The 20,112-nt window shown below is 39.0% G+C and overlaps 1 protein-coding gene across 1 annotated transcript in view; it reads left to right on the top strand.

The window, feature by feature from the left end:
* Positions 1 to 20,112, top strand: part of FAM135B (family with sequence similarity 135 member B) — a 231,043-nt gene that overhangs the window by 126,920 nt on the left and 84,011 nt on the right. The window contains exons 5-6 of the mRNA XM_055705977.1: positions 12,143 to 12,282; positions 19,261 to 19,331. Coding sequence (XP_055561952.1) covers positions 12,143 to 12,282; positions 19,261 to 19,331 — 211 coding nt within the window. The remainder of the gene's footprint in view (positions 1 to 12,142; positions 12,283 to 19,260; positions 19,332 to 20,112) is intronic.

The raw sequence follows: 20,112 nt of genomic DNA, 5'->3' as shown, positions 1-20,112 counted from the left end.
TCCAATATTTGTTCTTTTCTTAGACTTCCCTACCATCAAGATCCCGAGGAAAAATGCACTTATGTATTCCTTCTCTTAGTTCAAATATAGCAGCAGAAATGATGCGTTGTTTCAAAGTAATGTCACTTGCGTATATGTTACTCATTTTATTATTCTATGAGAAAAGAGTTTAAAAGCTAGGAAGGGAACTGTAATCAGCTGCAACACAGTCCTGACCTGTCATCCTCTGCGAACTTTGTAAAAAGTTATACCTCCAGGAAATGACCCCATGGATTTCAACTCAAATCTTGCAAATCATACCTAAACAATTCTATGATTCTGTGTGTCCTGAATATTGTCAGCTTATGTCAGGGAGGTGTATTTGTCTCCATGTACTACACTTGGGATTGTTACTTCCAAAATTATTAAGAATGTTGATGGATAAGTTTAGAGAGTTAAGAAAAAGAGCCAAGATTTTATTAAATCTTAAGAAAAGCTTGTGAATATGATTGTCACTAGGCAGAAAAATATCTAGGGAAATATCTGCAGAGTTTGCCTATTGTGGAAGCCATTAAAGACTTGTATCCCAGGTTCAGCGGTATTTCTTAGCCAAGTTAGATGTAACAGCTAAGAGCTGTGGGGTAAGTATTGTAATAAAATCCCGCGTTCAAAAGGGCAGCAGCAGTTTGGTTAAATGAGAGACAAAGGGAAGGAGAAGTTATGATGTAGGAAACTGAGGCACAGACATGCCTCATGATTTGCCTAATGTCTCTCCAGAAGACAGTGATAGGACAGGAATCCAGATTCAAGTGCTGTCTAAATAGTGTTAGTGAGGCCACACACCCCTACAACGTGATGTCAAATACAACGGCAGTGTGTATGTATGTCTGTTAGGCAGTAAGTACAGGATTTTCTTCACACTAGATGTGAGTTCATTTCCAGCTTTGCCATTGATTTTCACAGTTATCTTGAACAACCTGCCATAACTCTTTGCAAGTGTACTTGCTACAATGTGATGCTAATAAGACTTTTTTATCACCTTTATTTGTATTGGAGAGGTAAAGGCACTTAAAATTTTGATTATAGGGGAATTTGTATGAGATTTTTTTGATGGATGAGGTTTGGCCCATTTCAGTTTCAAAATCTTAGCTGGATTTTGCTGAGGAAGTTAGGTAGGATTAGATTCAGGACACTTTGTCTTATATTGCTTAGTCCATTGAAGAGCTTACTGCAGGCCCGTAATATGTATGCAAATAGAAAGACAGACTGTTCAGAAAGTGTTAACAGATCCTTTTCTTGAATGACCCTTAACTCAGACTGAAGGCATTGAACAGCCTTACCAGAAAACAGCCCAAAGAAAGAGAACAGCTAATGATACTCTTGGCACATCACAGAGAGAACATTAATGCAGTTTAATGAAATCGCAGACAGAAAGCCAAATGGCTAGTGCCTGACATGCATTGACAAAGTCTGATTGGTCTCTTGCTGATTTATGTGCATGTGTGATCCAGATGAAGCTACAGGTTTTCAATTGAGATAATGTGCATAATTAAAAAGCAAAAAAAAAAATATTTAGCGACACGGTGGCAGAGGTTGATGGAATCTAATTGGAGAAGGAAATGAATAAGAAAAAATAATTCTATTGCGTTTTTGTGCTGAGCTGTATAGATAGTTCAGCAATTAAAGCACTAATCAGACAAGAGCTGGCTGACCTAGGAAACGAGCTATCTTGCGTCTCAGCTGGATGGGAAGTTTTGAAATATCTGTTCAAAGGAATGTTTAAAAGATACAAAACAGAGAAGAACATTTTGGGTTTCAATTAAGCTTATGGCTTGTATGGAAACAGTTCCTATGACAGATTAGCAGTGTAGTTTGCTTATTTGGAGGTTACTTTATAATGATATTTGGTTTATTTTTAACGGAAATTTTTTCAGCAAATGGAAATGCAATTTCTTGTTGTGTGCATGTGTGCTAGTATTTAGGTGAAAAATTTATTCCTTTAGCCTCTTTAATAAGCAGACAAAATTGCCTTTGTATAGTTTTGCTTGAGTATCTAAGTGCTACCTTGCTACCCGTCTGCTTCAAGGGTTGTGGTGACACCTGTGTTGAAAATATGAGGCCCTGATGTAACTCACCTGTGGTCTGATTCTGCCAGCCTCCCTCACGATGACTGCCATCGTGGAGGCTGGTTTGTTTCTTCTTCTTGAGAAACCAGTACTGTATATGTTAAATGTCTCCAGAATAAAGATTGTATAGTAATTTGTGGGAAGAATCGGGGTCAGAAGAGGAACATCTGATTTATAGCTCATTATCTTGCCCTGGGAACTCAGTGACTTCTTCCATCCATTTTGTGGGCAGGTAGGGAGGTGTATGTCTTTCTACCCTTCTGCCCACTGTATACAAATACCAGATCTAGTGGTCAGAGTCACAGACCACCTGGGCACTAGGATCAAGTCTTTCCTGAATGAGAAGGGGTCTGTATAGCTCCACTTCAATGTGGAGGAAGAAATAATGCAGAGGGGATCACCTTGTGAATATGGATGTGACAAATGCACCTTGAATATCACACTAGAAATTGAATCTGCAGCCTGTAGAATGAAAGTTCTTCAGCTGCAGCAGCTGTGGCTGAGGAATCAGATCTCTTGTATCTAATTTAACTCTGAGAATTGATCATAGAAAGGATATGAAAAACCTCCTGACTGGTATTGTACACAAAAAGGAAAAAAAAAATGTCGGACCTTGAAGCCTTTTTTGTGTGTTTACTCCCATAATCCAGAGTGGGATTCAGAAACCTGTACTTAAATACCTAGATAACTTGCCTGGCTTTTCAGAAACACTAACCAGCAGTAGTGACTTCTGCCAGTGGGTGTCTGAGGTCCTTCACTCTGAATCCTCAGGCTTTCTTTTTGACATTGTGATCTTAGGGACTACCTCTTACCTCTGGAAAATTAGATATATCAGATTTTTAATTAGACTGTCATGAAATTGACAGTAATTTACCCTCTGAGTAAAGTGCAACTGGCCATAATGCTGAAGATAAAAGTTTGGTAAATGTACAACCTCTATCCATCACCTTCTTGAACACAGCAGGCATTGCAATAATACATTAGGAGAGCATTGAGTTCCCAATCCATACCGTTGATCAGAGGACTTGAAAGTGTTACAGTTCCGTCTGGGAAACCTTTAATTTCCAGTTTGACTTAAAGTCTGTGTTTTTAGCTCAGGACTTTTCTGAATCAGTTGCTGTTGTGTTGATAAGATGACACCAGATACGCTGTGCGGCACTGAGGGTATAACAGGTGGGTCCTAATGTCTTATCAATGATTGAAGTATGTGTAAAGCACATAGATTCACTTCTTTTATATGTATTGCAACTCTTGCATACCTGGATCTTTAAACATTTGTGGTGGTCCAGCTGTCAAAACATCATGTGAGCCGCAGTGAGAAAAGTGGAAAGAAATCTTCCCTTTGGTAAGCTTACCAAGGAAAGAGGAAAAGACTAGCTGAAATGAAATCCTGGAAGTGTTCTTTTTCTTCTATGTGCACCACTCACTTACACAAAGAGGTTGTGGTGGTTATAATGGGAAACAACTACCTGCCCCGATGGCTGGAATGAATTAATTTAAAGCATACTAGTTCCATTTTCTTTTTTTTTTTTTTTTTTTTTTTAATTTAAATCCTAATGTCTGCCAGAACAGTTTTAAACTTCCTGGAAGGTCAGCATGACAGTCTGAAATTGCCAGTCTTGCAATGCCAAAAGAGCTTTTTAGTGTTTGGGATTTTTAAAAGGCACTTCAACTCTTCATTTGACATATTTAGGACTGGATTAATTTTTATCCTTTAGTCCTTTCACATTACACAGCAATGCAGAGTGACATTGACACTGGAGGCAGTTATAAAACATTTGCCTGAATGGTGTAAATTGACATTTATACAAATGGACATTTATGCAAATGCCCATTGGGCATGAAAGTGAAATCTTGTCTTTTTTTTTGAGCTCATTATGAGATTTATTGTTCTCTAAATGGGCTGGAATCTCTATTCCAAAATTTAATTTTAGTATTGGATCCTTCTTTGCTCCAGTTCTTCAGTGCTAAAAACCAAATAATTTTGTGACAGGGTTGTTTCTTTGCTCTTTCACTCAGTACAATAGCACAGGGGCAGTGAAGGAAAACTCAAAACATCAAGAGCTTTACTACAGTGCATGTCAGTGGATATTTGTGACACAGTCACTTTCTGTCCCAAAGTCACCCCTCCTGGTGTACTTGGCGGTAACTGTACTTTGGCTCTTATTATTTCTCCAGCTTGTTACGCGTTTCCCCCGTATATTAACATAGATGTGTGTGTCAGCTGTAACTGCTGTGTACCCAAGTCCAGAAAACCAGAGAGAGGCAACCAACTCAGTGTCTGGTTTGGGGGGAATTTTTGTATCGGAGAAACGAAATTTCCAGCTGAAGTTTGCAACAGTTATCACTATTTGATTAGTTGTGGTAGAGACCTATAATTAGCTCTCATTTAAGAAGGCATATGGCTCCAACAGATGGTAAAGGAAAAAAAGCAAGCTAGATAAACAGGGCTATTTGCACAAGGTTTTATGGTCTCCTTTGGTTATATTTTGCAGTACAGTCCTTAGATTCTAGCAAGATGGCATACTGTTCATTCAAGGAATGCCCACATGTCTTAATTTTCTCTAGAAAATGGCAAAATTAGTATGACCTGCAAGTGTTTAAGAATTTTGGCAACAGTAGATTAAATTGGATGACAAGGAAACTTAGAAATTAGAAAATCCATACCTATTTTGTAGGGACTCTGAACAAGAACCAACTTTCCATATGAGGCTTGTAGGAGTTTCAGATGCTGGAAGAGAGATGCTGACCAGAGACATGGGACAGCCAAAGTGTGTGTCTCTATGGGTGAGGGAGGGAGTCATCTGCTAGAAATGTTTGGGTTATGTTTATGACAGGACCAACCAGGATGATGTGTGCTGTAGAGATCACTCAGATTACACGTAGGTGGGCTACAGCTAGTCCAGACTGAGATTTTTAAGGGCAATGCTGTCTATACCCATATATTATTACCCTCTCTGTTCACCTGTGTTAATAGACTATGTGATTACTTACAGTTTGCTTCAGGGCAGTTGAAACTGCCTTCTGCTGTGATTTACCAACAGCTGACTTTCCGCTGAAGTAGATTAGGAAAGATCACACGAACCACTGACACAACGTGTCTGCGTGGGTAGTAACATAAGGTTTGTGGGTAGGAAGGTTTCAAAACGCTCACAGCTCTTTCCCAAGTAAGTGCATTGCAATGCCCTTCATCTGTCTGTGCACGAGTGACCTGGGAGAAAGGACTCATCTTCGTTTAAAGGTATATGTCTCTGAGATTTTCTTATGTGGGAACCCAAGTATGATATGCTTCTTGTGGTTCTGAATTAATCTGAAATAAAAGTTTTCAGCGTGCACTTTTGTTCGTAAAGAAATATTTTAGAGTAAAGCTCTGTTTACAACTGCATTTATCGTGATTTCCCCACGTTATTAAAGAGCATCTTTTTCATTAAAGCAAAACTTAGCAGAACCCTGCTTTTCTATTTATCTGAACAGCAGCATAACACTGCTTTTTTCAGACAGCAAGAGAAATTCAAGAAGTTGCCAGCAATTGAATAATTATCTTGTTTCCAGTACTATAGTTGTAAAGACATTAAAGAGGCTAGATCTGACGGTAGATCTGTTTTCCGTATGGATTTTTTTCTGACTGTATAATCATGCCCTGTCCATTTTAGAGCTCACACAATACTCAATACACCATAGAGAGATAATTCTGGAGAAAGCAGGATGTAAACCTGAAGTAATCTGTCTAAAAGGCCGTATTCCCTGGAGTTGTAATTTTATATTTAGAATAAAAAACTATGACTGACTTAGTTCTCTGCCTTGCGTGGGGGATAGGAAGCGATGTAATCTCTCCGGCAGCAGGGTGTCAGGTCTGAGTTGTCATGTTTCCTCCTTCCTTATTTTGAAAATGTAGTAGTTAATCTTACTTCTCTGGGGTACTGAGTAAAGGAGAGAGTCAGTATAAATCCTGTCCTTGCTCTTTCTTTGTCAAACCCAGAAGCTGAAGTCTGGTAAAAGCAGAGGTAACAGAGGGGGTATAAATATGATCTTTTCCCTTGTAATTCTTGGCAAAGCTGTAGTCAAGTCCTACAAGTTTAACAGAAAGGTTGTATAGGAGAGAATTTGCTGTGAAGAAGGTTATAACGTGTTTCTTCCGGAGAACTCAGATTTTTACATTTCATTTAGGTCTCATGCTCCTGGTAGTGTAGGGAAATCTAACATTGTTTAATGTTGTTCTCAGCAAGATGGTTAATTTTAAAATAAACCAAGGACCTAATTCCAAGGCTTTCTTCATGCTTCTGCTACCTGTTGGAAGCAGAGTTAAAAAGTAATGCGAAGGGCTGTAATGATGATCACGGTAGCTGTGCATGGTCTCTGCAACTGAGTAATGCAAAGGAGTACCGCAACTGAGAACCTCTTCCTTTCTGACTGTTGTTTTTTCTTCAAAAACTCTCTAAAACATACTGCCTTTCATTCATGACTTTGAAGGTACCCTCCTATCATAGGAACATTACCTTATGCAAGAAATCTGATTTAGGGGCTATGTGATTAGGCATTTACATTTTTTAAGGCCCTGAAAAAATAAATGTGAACAGACCTCCAGCATTTATCAAAGGTCAGATTATACTGATACTCTTGAACAAATCTGGGTCTCAAACAGGGATGCCTGCCATCCTTGAAAAGGATGGTTGGTTAACATTTATTCCAGTTTTCTTTGGCAGTTGTAGACACCAGGAGGAAGATCAATCAAAAATGTAACTATGGAAAGAATCTAGCTGTTGAGGGTGGAGCATGCTGAACACTTACACTCCAAAAAGATTGCAGAGGGCATAAAAATTGGCCAGTCCTCTTACTTTGCAAACAGTAAGAGTTCATATGACTTAGGTGGCTCTGGGGAAATCATTCATCATCAAGTCTCAGCTACGCTAAGATACTGCCATTTCAAAGTCTCTCCTTGACAGAAATCAGAGGTTGAGATATGCACGTCATTGTCAGTTGATTCTGCCAAGGTGAGTTCATTGTTTTCTCCATAGAAAAGTTATTGACGCAGAACAACTATGAAACTTCTCAAACCATTTTTATGGAGGTTAAAAAAAAACACCAAACAAACAAAAACCCAAACCAACAAACCTAAGTAAAGGATGGTTCAAATAAAGCAGTTTTAAAGGGAAAATAGGAGATAGTTTAGGCATGGTGAAAGCAGAGGAAGGGTGCTATAAAAGCTCATAGTTGAAAAATTAAGAAAGTGGGATATCTGGAGAGGGCAATTGGGATAATTAGCTCGTGGATTTTGAAAGGAGTGCTAATCAATCTGGTATGTGTATTAGGATCTAAGCAAGGTCGGGGAAACAGTTCTGACTTGCAGAATATCATCAACATTTTTGATTATTTTTCCCTAGAAATGTCCTCTTTTCCTCACATGAACAGAAGTGATGTGAGGGTGCTGCTAAAACAAATGAGAACATTTGAAAATTAGGAGAACTTATATCCCTGTCATAGCTTTGCACCAGCTGAGAGATGCTGCCAGTCTTGCCAGGCAATACTTCAGTTGATGTACCATTGGGCACTTTAAATATAGGGCAAGCTATTCTGGAACATGACACTCCTTCAAAACAGAAATATGGTAGCACATAAGTCAATCAAATTTTATTTCAATATCAACTTTATCAAATTGTACGTACTACCGACATCAAAGCTATGGTTAAGTGAGTTTGACCAGATGTCACATCTCTGTATGGTTTCTGGTGGTGTCCTGCAGGTTCTAGTGCTTTTTCTTGAAGATGTTAAACCAGATTTTCTTACCCATTGCTTCCTTCTTTCTACTTTCCTATCCCATCATTGTATGCTCTCAGGCATCATGCAAACCTGTTCGCCTGTTCGGTTCGGTTCCGTTGCATTCTTTAGGGGCTTTTGCATATCTGCCACCGACATCCTCTGCGCTCCCTGCACCCCCACCCCCCAGTGCCTTTCTACTGGCAGTGGTTGTCAGAACAGTATAGTTTCTATTCTCACTAAACTAGGCTGAAGGTAAGTAACAATTTTTTTTACAGGTCACCTCTCCATTAGTTTGTTCCTTGTAAGATTATCTGGACAGATGTTCTCAGGGCCCTCCAGGATCTAAACAGCAAAATGTCTCTCTGATTCTTTTAAAGAGATGAATGATTTCTGTATGATATGCTGAAATAACATTTAGAAATCTCCATCTATAGAAAATCCAAATAGGAAGATTAAGCAGACTGGGGTGTATCTAGGGCAACTTGGTAAATTGGATATGGAGACAGTGGGAAAGCAGGACATGATATTCTGATCGATCTGTACAGGTAGCCTATGCTACGTGCGTGAAAGCATGCAGAACTGCAAAGAGCCTTTTTTTTTTTTTTTTTTTTTTTAATTACTCAATGATCTGCAAAAGGGACTGCTAGGGGTAGTGGTGAGATGCGTCAACAAGCTTTTCTCATTCTCTTAAATGAATGGTTGTGAAGCCCAACTGCCCTGTTCATGCTTGCAATGGTTCTTACAGTCCTGAGAGCTCTTTCACTTTCCAGCTAATTTGAAGACCTATTCAACCCAAAGAAGATAAGCAGTAAATGAAATAGCCATTTAGGAAAAAGAGACAGGAAAATAGGATTCCTTCTAGCTTAAGGAACAGTGCAAAAGTCACAGATAAATCTCCTAACACGGAAATTTACCGAGCAAAAGCTCATTACCACAAAATTACCTTGTTGAGTTCACCGAAGCTCAAGCCTTTGAAACTGTGGAATAAAGAGCTAAATTCAGGTCAATAGAGTCTTAGCTCCAGCTCTCACCAGGGAGTGAGAGTTTCCAGCAGTTTCCAGCCACTATGTCTGTCTTCCTTGGACTGCAGGTGACTGCTGAGCAGTGCAGGCATAGCTCAGAGCTGTTTGCGTAACAGGTTAGGCTAGAAAGAGATTTGGGAAAGCCAATAGTTTCAAGCTTCTTTTTCACACCATCCTGTTCTTTGTGCCAAAGGACATAGGTCCTTGTGTGAACATGGGGGTACATCTGCTATGTCTCCTGCCAGCAACCCTCTCTGAACAGTGTCAGCTGTGGGAAATGCCAACCTGACTATCCCAGGAACAAAGGGAAGTTTGCTAAAGTTACCAGGATGATGGTGTTTTCACAGAATAAACTAAGGAAGAGTACCTTTGGTGCACATACCACTTCTTGTTACTGCAAGAAGCTCGAGTACAGTCATACAGTGTGGTCCCTGTCTGTACCTTAAAGCACGGAACTTATCAGTGAGTGCTACTGCCCAAAGGGCAGTATCTGTGGAGATGTTGTCATTCCCCTTTGCTTTAAGAGCAGAATGCCTGCATTGCTGTCAGTATTACTAAGACATCTTCATGCTGCCAAGTGCTCCTCTGAGAAAACTCCTGCCTTATGTTATACTTTAAGAGAGAAGTAGGTTGTGGCCATCGAAATAGAAGGGGATAGGTTGTGTTTTGGAGACGTCAGTCACTGATCTACTGTAGTTCTCTGCCAGATCTCTGCAAAGGTAGTTCTTTCTGCTTGAAACTGAGCAGGTTTTGGCCCTGTAGTATCATATTCACTCACACTGATTTGAGACAACCCTAAGCATTGTAGCATGTCTTTGATTTTGACCTTTCCAACAAGAGAAATGACTTTTTATGCCACCTTGCAAATCTAGCTCCTAAAGCAATTACGCATGAGGAGTGGTCTGCACAGGAGTGTGTTTGAAAAGAAAATGACATTAAACTTTCCATTCTAGAAGAGTACCAGTATATCAATATCCAAATCAAATAACATAAAACTTCTTTTGTCTGCCAGCTAGGAATAAGAATGCATTATACCTCTAATATGATTTTTGCAGTGTCTCTAATATGATGAGGTTTAAATTAAAATAAATATGACTGCGTGCTTTTGAAGAGCTAATCAGGCTGAAACATTCTAGTCTAACTGGTGTAGCACAAGGAAATAAATCTGTATTTATCTAGGCTGCGTGGACATATGCATGACTATTGTGCAGAATATGTGATGGGAAGACAATAGCAGGGTGAACACTTAGGCTGTTCCTAGGTGTGCTTGGTAAAAGTCAGTATTAGGAAAATGATTTGAATGTAATCTGGATGACTAAACTATGGTCCTGTTAATTAATTAGCTCAAGTCTTATCGGTATTTAATCAGCTCTTCCCCCTGCCCCATAAGATTTTGATTTTTATTTTGGGTTTTGGATTTTATTTTTTGAGAAGTTAATTCTTTGTCTGCACTATTCCAGTTCCAGCAGACTGGCACCACAAAAAGTAATCATTATAATGACAAAACTCCATTCACTTGTCTACCGGGGCCTTTAGTTGTTTGGGGTTTTTTGGGGTTTTTTTGTTTGTTTGATTGGTTGTTGGGTTTTTTTGTTGTTGTTGTTTCGGTTTTTTTGTTTGTTTAAGACTTTTATCTTCTTTTATTTTTTTCTCCGTAACCAAACTTTATCTTGGGAAAACTTTAGTCCTCTGTCAGTCTTGACTCACAGACTTCTGATTGCAAATTATGTATGATTCTTGCACTGAAAAGTGGTAGCTTTAGCACAGCAGAATGGACCTGTCCTGATTTGAAACTCTTGACAAACCAGTAGTCTTTAAGACTTTTGGACCCGGACTTTTATCTTACCACAGCTCACGAACTCAAAACAATTCTGCAAAGGCCAAAATTCCCAGAAGAACCTTCTGGAAAACTATTTTTTATAAGTAGCATGGGCCTTCTGTCTTCCTGATGATGATCACAGATTTATCTCTCTTTGAAGGACTGAGAGTGGTAGACCTTTTTTAAGTACCCCTTGCCAGGAGAGTTCCAAGATACCACTTGCTAACAGACAAAAGCTCAGATTCCTACTGCCCTGAATGCTGGAAAGGGACCAAACTAGCTCTGAGTAAATTTTGCAAGTAGTTATTGTTGAGAGGCTATGGAACTAGAATTAACAGGGGATTCTGTTTAACAGCCAAGACAAAGCTTTCAAGTGCCTAACTGTGGTGTCCAGTTGTTCATTAAATAGTCACAGTCATTGCAGGCTCCTCTGGAACAATGTAGTAAATATTGTTGCCTCCAATGTGGGTTTGTACAGCTAAGCAGGTCACACTGTTTTTCTGCTAGTGAAAGAAGAGTTAGTAAGGGAACTTCAAGGAAAAAATTGCCTCAATCTAAAGCATGCACTTTTTTTTTTTTTTTTTTTTTTTTTGGTCAGATGAATGATGTCTTAAATTCCATAGGCTCCATTGTAACCAAAACAAAATACATACACTGGAGGCACCTAAAACTAAAGAAGGACAAATCCCACCTCAATTTATGTGAAGTTCATTTGTGATGATGTGACACATCAGGGCACAGATGAAGCTATTGACTGTCTGAATTCAATGTGGAGAAGCTTAGGGTTTTGGTTCTTGAATTGCTCAGATTAATCCCAAGTGTATCAGCCAAATTGGCAGCTCTCACATGAATCAAGGGCCTGAAGGATTACACAGGACTTTTGACATCTTAAAAAAATGGCTACTTTTGCCTTTTTCTGTATTTTAACTTAAGATGCCTCTGCAATTCCAGGCTCTACATTTGAGATCTGTTACTGGCTATTGTCCCCCCTCCCACGTAGTAAATTCAGGGAGCACCAGAGGTGACAAGAAAACTCCCTCTTCTGAAAGATGCCCATTGCAGATAAAAGATGATATGTTACAGGTAAACGGTGAACCACAGTTCTCATGGTGCTGGGTAGCAAACCTCCCTAGAAGACATTTGATGTTTAGCTTTCAATAGAAAGAAAGATAATAGGCCAAATGCTGTCACAGGGTTAGCTATTCTTGTTTTGAAATCCAGCCTGCCTACAGTTTAACATTTATTTTCTTTAAATACCATGTTCAGGAATCTGCACCCAACAGTAACAATCTGCTCCATTGCCATTGATTATTGAGAAAGCAAGTGTTTAATTACAAGTGCTAATACAACTGGCCTAGATAATCCTGAAGGGAAAATGTAGGAGAAATAATAATCTCCCTGCAACAATCACACCAGGAGTCTGTCTGTGTTTTGTGCAGGTGATTCCAGCCTTTGCTCAGCCTACGTTCATGAAAACAACGTTTACAGCAGGATATTTCAGATTTTGTACAGAAATGAAGAGATCATTCTTAATGAATCAATGAACTTCAGAGTGCACCTGCTTCTGGATGGCGAAAGGGTGAGTTGTCTTGTGATGCACACAAAAGCCAGGAGGGCTGAGATTCCTTTTACCTAACTTTAGGTGTCCGTTGCACAGATCTCTCCATTTGAGATGTCATGGGGTCCCTGTGCTGGCACAGGTCTTATCAGTGGAGCTGATGGAGGTAAAAGCATGATTTATCTGACCAAATACCAGCATCTGCATTAGAAGAAGATCGACTGTCCAGTACCCATGATTAGTTATGCTGACCAGGGCGCCTGGGGTGATTTGTTTGTTTGTAAACGCCGACACTACAAACATCTGCATTAAGTCAGATAGACCCTCTGCATTGTGCCTGTTCTGAAGAGTAGTCTACACCTTGGCTTTTCAGTGGAATGAGATGTTGACATATACTGTTAAATCAGTATATCAGAAACTCAAGTGTGTCAACCATAATTTGTCATTTGTGCACTAGATCACTCATTCTACATATTTGTGTAGATCAACCTCACCTGAGAAAACTGGGAATCTTCTGCATCTTGCTAGGACCAGCTTCTATTCCTGCCATCCATTGCTGCTATCTTCTCCTCCTCCTCTCTCCTTGTGACTGGTTTTTGCTGCAGCAACGACAATACTACAGCCGAGCTACCCAGTCCCTTTCCACCACTCAGAGGTCTCCTCACCCTTCTCCTTAGTGCTCCTGATTGCAATGGCAGGATTGCTAGAGCTTACGTTCCCTATAGCCCACATACAATCCCTTTGCTTTCCATCGTGTCTCAGCTAGAATGGGTTCATACTGAGATACTTCTCCCCACTTGGCATCCACTCCTTCAGCCAATGTGAGCACCCACACAAGGGAAGTGAACCATACATCTTGTAGGTCACCTTTGGCGGCTTCTTACTGATGTGAAACTAAATGTCTTCCAGTGAGAACTCTTGTTCCCAGAAGCTACAAGAAAGAATCAGTCTTAAGAGTACAGAGAGTAGTTGTACAAACAGAAAAGGGAGAAAGTGTCATAGTAGAAGAGCACTCAAGTCTGGCCCGATGTGTCATCACTTTGCTTTGCCAGCACAAGGACTGATACAAAATATATGGATGGCATTGGTACTTGCTCTCAGTGATAATGAGAGACACATGACATTGGCTGTTTTTGCAAAGTCAGCTTGCCATCAAAAACAGGTCCTGTAAGTTATGCAGCCGGTGTGAATCAAATGCTCCATGTTGAAGTTGGCACCAGAGATGCTCACCTGTCCTTTGTATAACTTTCTGTTTGAGCACGAAGAGATTTAAAATTTATGTTTTGTTCTATTTCAACCCATATATACATGGGTTATATATAGATCTAAATTAAAACAGCTGGAGAACCTAATTCAAGCTTATTTCACATGCTTCCATTTCCCTCCCACTTCTTCCTTGGTGTTTTGCTTTGGTTTGTGATCGTTGGGGTTTTTTAGCATAATGTCATCAATTTATTCTTCCCTAGAATTGTTGTTTTGTGCTTATATGAAAAATTACTATATGCAAGTTTATCAATATTTGCTAGGAAAATGTTCCAACATGCTTAATTGAATGCTAGCTTTATCCTTCCTCAGTGGAACATCACTGATTAAAAGTCCCTCCCCTCAAATTATAGCAGTTTCTGCTGTGTTCAGCAGGGATGATTTCTGATGAGTTTTACATTAATATTCAGGAAAGTTGTGCACCTCACAAAATGAAAAAAAAAAAAAAAAAAAAAGAATCCCACAACATTCCTCACAGCTAAAACTCATTCTGACTCCTGATGTGCTGTGTGCATCACACTTGTCTTTTCGTAGAAGGTCCCTTGGGAAAAGGACAGCTACTCATTTCTATATTTACAGAATGGTTTTGCACAGAAAAAACTCCATTATCTCAGTATGAGGAAGTTGCTTTGGGTGTAGAATAAGAGGATAAGTGGGTCTCTTGGTCCAAGATGAGCTGCTGAAAACACTAAAGAATCAAAGGCAAAAAATAAAGGTCTGTAAATTTTTTTTGCATGTTGACTGGGTTAACACAATTCACTTCTGCTTAATGCTGCCAGGCCTCTTTTTTCTGCTTTGATGTCTTGTCCTCCACAACTTGGTATATTTGATACAAATATGGGAGAGACCAAAGGGTGCCACTCCACTGGGCACCATGCTCAGAAGAAACCTTTTGTATCCACAACTATATTTCAGAGAGATGTTGCATCTGTCACAGAATCTCTTATGTTGGATGTGATCCTTACAATGTGGCATTAGCAAAACAGCTAGAGATTTGTAGCGTTTTCAATATGATCTCTGTTCATAACCTCTTAACTTATTTAACATACAACAGATGTGGGTCCTTTTTGTGCTGATTGTGTGCTGTGGTGACTTTATTTAGTTGGGGGTGAAGGATCTGTTTGTTGCTTTACTGTAAATGGAAGTTACAATAAATAGATAAGGAAGTTAGACTGGGTAGTGGAAATATTGAGTTCATGTGGTCTATGGAGTTTCTGCTGTCAGAGCTGGAATTATCAAATGTAACAAGGTAGAAGTATGCTTTCTCCCCACGGTGCTTAGGGTAGTTTTATTAATGAGATAGGCTGCTGAGATAGGCGCAGTACAGAAAAATCCCAAAAAAACAAAACGTAATGCGTATGTCCAGATAAGATTATTTGCTATTGGTTTTTGTATTCTTTATTCCCACTTCTCTTGCATAACCATATATAAGCTTAAATATGGAAATACATCTTTTTTGTCTGGCATTAAATGGAAGATGCCTCAGTTATCCACCTAGAAGCAGCACTTGAGCATACCTTTCACCATATAAATGATGTGTTAGAACTCTCTGGTTTATTAGATGCCTTTTTCTATATTAACCCGGAATGCAGGATTCTTTGACTTCCTAGGAAACAATATTGCAGGGCTGAGGTAGCCTTTAGTGTTACAAAGAAGTCTGATTTATTTTCATAAGCTTTTGCTTTCATTCTTACTAAAGAAGGAACACTGCCTCTTTCATCAAGCAATAAAACAGGAAACTTGTCCATCTTCTCGCTTGCTGGCTCCATTCAGGGACAATTTAGTAGCAGGGAGAGGGCAGAGTGAGGCAAGCTGGGATATCACAGTATAAGACTTTGTACTTTCCAGAGAAATTTCAGTGAGATGGGACATCCAGGTCATTCAGTCAGCCATTCTGGCTAAATGGTTAAGTATTATGGAAGTACATCACATGAATGCTGGAAACTTCAGTTTATCACCGTATTATCACAGCTCTTAAAATCTAAACCAAAGATGTAAATGTAAACCTGAAAAAATCAGAATTAAAAATGGAAATTATGCACTTGATTCCAGGCCAGTTCAGCAGAGAATGGAGTACTTTGTATATACTTTTTATTGTATAAAATACTTCTACTTTTCATATACAAATACTTTCTATTGTACAGATTCAAAACAGTGCTTGATAAAATTAATTTCCCTCTCAGTGCAGTACTTTGGCGAGAGAGGCAGAGGTTAGAAAACAGCCTGAACTCCGGACAGCACCTTCTGGAAAATTGTATCTGCTCACAGATGAATATGGGGTCTTTTTGCACAAGCTACTACAGCAAATGTGGGCACACCCCAGCAATTGCATTTGCAGACTTACTTTCCACAAGACACAAGATGATGTTACAAGAAAATTCAGAGTAATATTAAACAGATTAAACAATGAAGAATTAATCAAATGAGAAATGACAAAATTAATTTCAGCTTTTTTTGATATTATGGGGGCAAAAAAGTATGACATGCATGTACTATTTCAAAGAAAGCTTTCAAAATGTGTGTTCAGAACTGTCTTCACTTATTTTTGGCTGGAGACAAGATCAGCATGTGAAATGCAACAGTATTTCCCAGAGGTCAGACGTTCAGAATTTCCCTTACTTTTATTTGGGGTATGTAATACTACAGAACAGAATAGTATTCCCTTTTTATTATGAAGGTATTTCCACAAACATAGATTTATTTTCTCTTTCACAAGCTGTGATTTTAATCATTAACACAGCTGAGGGGTCAAAGAACTTTGTAAAAAACCACTGGAAAACCCTTCACAGAGCACCTGGGAAGACACTGCTTGGCTTAGCCAGTCAAACACTAATTATATTCCAGAGAAATTTTTCAGGCTAGTTTCTTAAGTAGGTTGATGTGAAAATTTAAAACTTTTCATCAGGAGAAAAAAAATAAATAAAAATCTGATAGTCTATCAAACTTTTGGAAAATTATACAGTCTGTAAATAATAACTAGAAAACACCATAATCATCCCACCAGTACCAAAATAAGCAGCCAATATTTCATTTAAGGACAGCATTATGTTACACAGGAGACTGAGAGATGATAGAAATTGTGAAGTGCCACTTCTGTATGAGCTATGGAAAGGCCATTTCATTTTTTTTTTCCCCGTGTAAAGGATCTTGGCCAGCTGTGGTTCTAGTAAGTGAACAAAAGTAAACTACAGGAAAGTCCAGAAGGAATCAAAGCTGTATAGTAACTTGTGTCATGTAATTACTGTGCATAATTCTATTGTGTCTCAACCTGTGCATAAGCCTTTTCATGGTATTTTTCTCATGAAGAGTCTAGTGATTTTTGTACAACTGTCCAATTTTCACTTGTCTTAAAATTTACACCTCTAATATACAAAGGAAAACATGTAAACTTGTAATGAGAAATGTGGTTTGATTTTATATGGGGTTTTGCACTACTCTGAACAGTCTGATTTCAATACAGTTTTGGGATTAAAAATATCCTATACTTGCACATTATTGTACGGCCCCATGCAGTGATGAATGCCTCAATGCCTCTGAGTCTCTCAGACATCTGCTAATTGCCTCAAGGTGTTTTGAGTTAGTGTCACTAGCTATTGAACTTGTTTTAAACACAGATTCAGATTTCAGTGACAGTTGCAGGTGCTCAGAAGTGTTAGGCACAGACCCAGAATTTCATCCCCTCTGTTGGAGGATGAGGTTTGCTTTGTCTGGGGCACTATACTTGAGTTGAATTCCTAGTTTAAATTCAGACTGTAGCTTCAATAATGATTATTTCCTTTGCAGCTGCCAGCAACTGTGATTTTTAGTGACAACAACTCATTAAAAATAAGTTTTTTGGGTTTTTTTCTGAAATACATACTTCCAGGTGTTTTGAGACAAACACAAAGGAGAAGGCACATTTTTGATAAACAGAAGCTTGAATTTTCTCCTCACATCTCTGTTCTTGTGGTCATGCTAGAAGAAATATCATACGATTTCAGAAGGGTTTAAATTTTACACCTTTGATAATGTAGCCAAAAAATGATCAGTCCTTGACTCTCAATTTTCTTGCTTCAACAGAAAAAGGTACACTGTAGATGGAGCTTCACTTTTGGAAAACCTAGCAGAACATGGCTTATGTTGTGTATTTTATGAATCCTAGCTGTCAGAGCCAGCTAGATAACTCTGACGTTGCCTTCACTGCATTTTTAGTATAATCTATTCTTAAGAAGGTGCTAATCAGCTCAAGAAAGTAGAATTCATCTTCCCTAACTTAAGCCATCTAAAATTCCAGTGTATCTAGACCAAGATATTTCTCTAGGCTCTATATACTGTCAATGGAAAGAGACGGGCACGAACAGAAATCAGTTGTCCTTTTCCAATGCGTACCTCAGGATGGGTCAGCTCACTGTATGCCTCTGCTTATTGCTTTCCACTGAAAAAAAGACAGATCATAAATGTCTCACCTGACCTTTCTTGTGGCAAACATTGGGTACAAAGAAGTTATGTTTATAATACTCTACCCCCAGTGAACAACCCCACTTTTCCATCTGCATTCTTGCACATCTTCTGTTGTGCTCTGAAATACAATAAAGGATGCTTAGACTCACAGAAAAAGACTTTTGGTAAAAAAATGAGTAAATTTTTGTTCGTATTTCCATTTAGGTTGATAGAAATAAAAGCTTTTTAAAATTTTGCTAAACCTACTTTGCTGGGGAAGTAAAGACATTTCAAAGAAGTGAACAAGAAAGTGCTGGGCAGCTTAATACTTCCATTCTGATTTATTTGTTCCCGTAGTTGTTTTAACTGTGCCAAGCTGGGGTGTGTTATCCAATGTAGCCCTTTCCAGGTGAAGGTAATGAACTGACAACTCCCTTCTTGTACTGTTTCAGAAAATCAAATTAATGTATTTTATTGACAATAACACAAGGGTAATCTTGCTGGTGGGACCTAATAGGTGAAGGTACTAGTGGGTCAGTTGGCTTATGATCACACATGATATCTTCAGTTGTTTTGGCGAGCTGAATCCTATCATGTTTAGATGTGCTCAGCACCCTTCAACAAAGTGAACAACTAAACTTTCATTAATTGAAGCTTTAAAAGCATTGAAAGCCTTTGAATTTTGCAAATAAAATGATCTAGATGAAAATCAGTTATGAACTTCCTCCATGAATCTGCCAAGGGATGAAAGGAGTGACTGGGAGGCTAGAAAACCTCTGTTTGCTGAGAAAAAACCTAAAAGACTAATGATGAGAGATCAGAAATTGTTAGAATTGAGCCATTTCTGATTGTTCTAGGCTGTAAACTCTGAACCTTGTGTTAGTTACAGGTGGGTAACCAGAGTAATTCATGGCTGTTTCTCGACGAAGAAAACCTAGTCCTTGTTCTCGTTTGGCTGACAAGATAATCCCAAAGAATACTCATTCAATGAGGGAGCGCAGCTTCAGCCATACTCCGCTGACTCTCAGTGTGCAAAGAGCAAGCATCTAACAAATATAGTGCTCTACACACTCTGGTTACTCTTGTCTGGACTGATTTTTTTGACATGACAGGACACCCAGGAGCAGATAACACCTCTGACTCCTTCAGCAATTACCTCCACTTGTTGTCACATTTGCTCCTTTCTCCTACTGTGGTGTGGTGCTGCTGTTACTGCATATTTTTGCCTTTGCTTATATCAGACAAACCCATCCACTTTTGCCTTTAATGCTGCAGGTGCCAACTTATAAAGGTAACCCTACCTTTCTGTTTTTGTAGGTGGAAGATGCATTAAGTGAGGCAGATTTTCAGCTCAAGTTGGACCTGCACTTTACAGATAGCGAACAACAGTAAGTGCTGATTTAAGCTCAATTGATAATGCAGGGGTTTATTCAATTGGGAAATTACTTTGAAGAAGTGAGAGTCCTTTGACAAAAGGGATAGCTTTGGTAAGTCTTTGCCTCAGTGTTGAAGTTTTTCTGTTTTTTCTGTCTGTATTTGAACAGTATTTGTCATACTTCTCTTTAAAGGAACATTTTTTCTCCTTTAAGTGCAAGGTTTTCAAAGGTTTAAGTGTTGCTCTATCTCTGCTGCTGTTAAAGTCAAAGGGAACATCATCTCTGACCTCCATGTGAGCAGGGGCTGTGGTTCAGGAATGCATTTATCTCAGGAGACAATGAAGTATTTTCTGGCTGCAGGTGGGTGTATGGAGATGCTAAGCACTTTTCTTGTATTAAGAACCAAAGCTGTCTCTATATTTTAGGAGGAAAGAGTCTTCTCATTTAATTTGAATTCTTCCAACTGTATTTGATTCCATAATCTTTGATGAAGTGGGGATAGCATCCCTTCCTGAGACACAGTAGAAACTGTGATCCCAGATGTTATTCAGTCTCACTGAATCACAGAAAAGGCTTGCAATGACTTCAGCAGCATTTATAGGGGGTGGGAGGGTGTTGTGGTTTAACCCCGGCCGGCAACAGGCACCATGCATCCGCTCACTCACTCCCCCTCACCCGGAGAGATGGGGAGGAGAATCAGAAAGGAATGTAAAACTCAAAAGTTGAGATAAGGACAATTTAATAGGTAAAGCAAAAGCTGCTCACACAAGCAAAGAAATGCAAGGAATTCATC

This window comes from Falco cherrug, chromosome 3, assembly GCF_023634085.1.
Source record: "Falco cherrug isolate bFalChe1 chromosome 3, bFalChe1.pri, whole genome shotgun sequence".
NCBI classification, from domain to species: domain Eukaryota; kingdom Metazoa; phylum Chordata; class Aves; order Falconiformes; family Falconidae; genus Falco; species Falco cherrug.
This window is presented reverse-complemented; position numbering and strand designations above follow the sequence as displayed.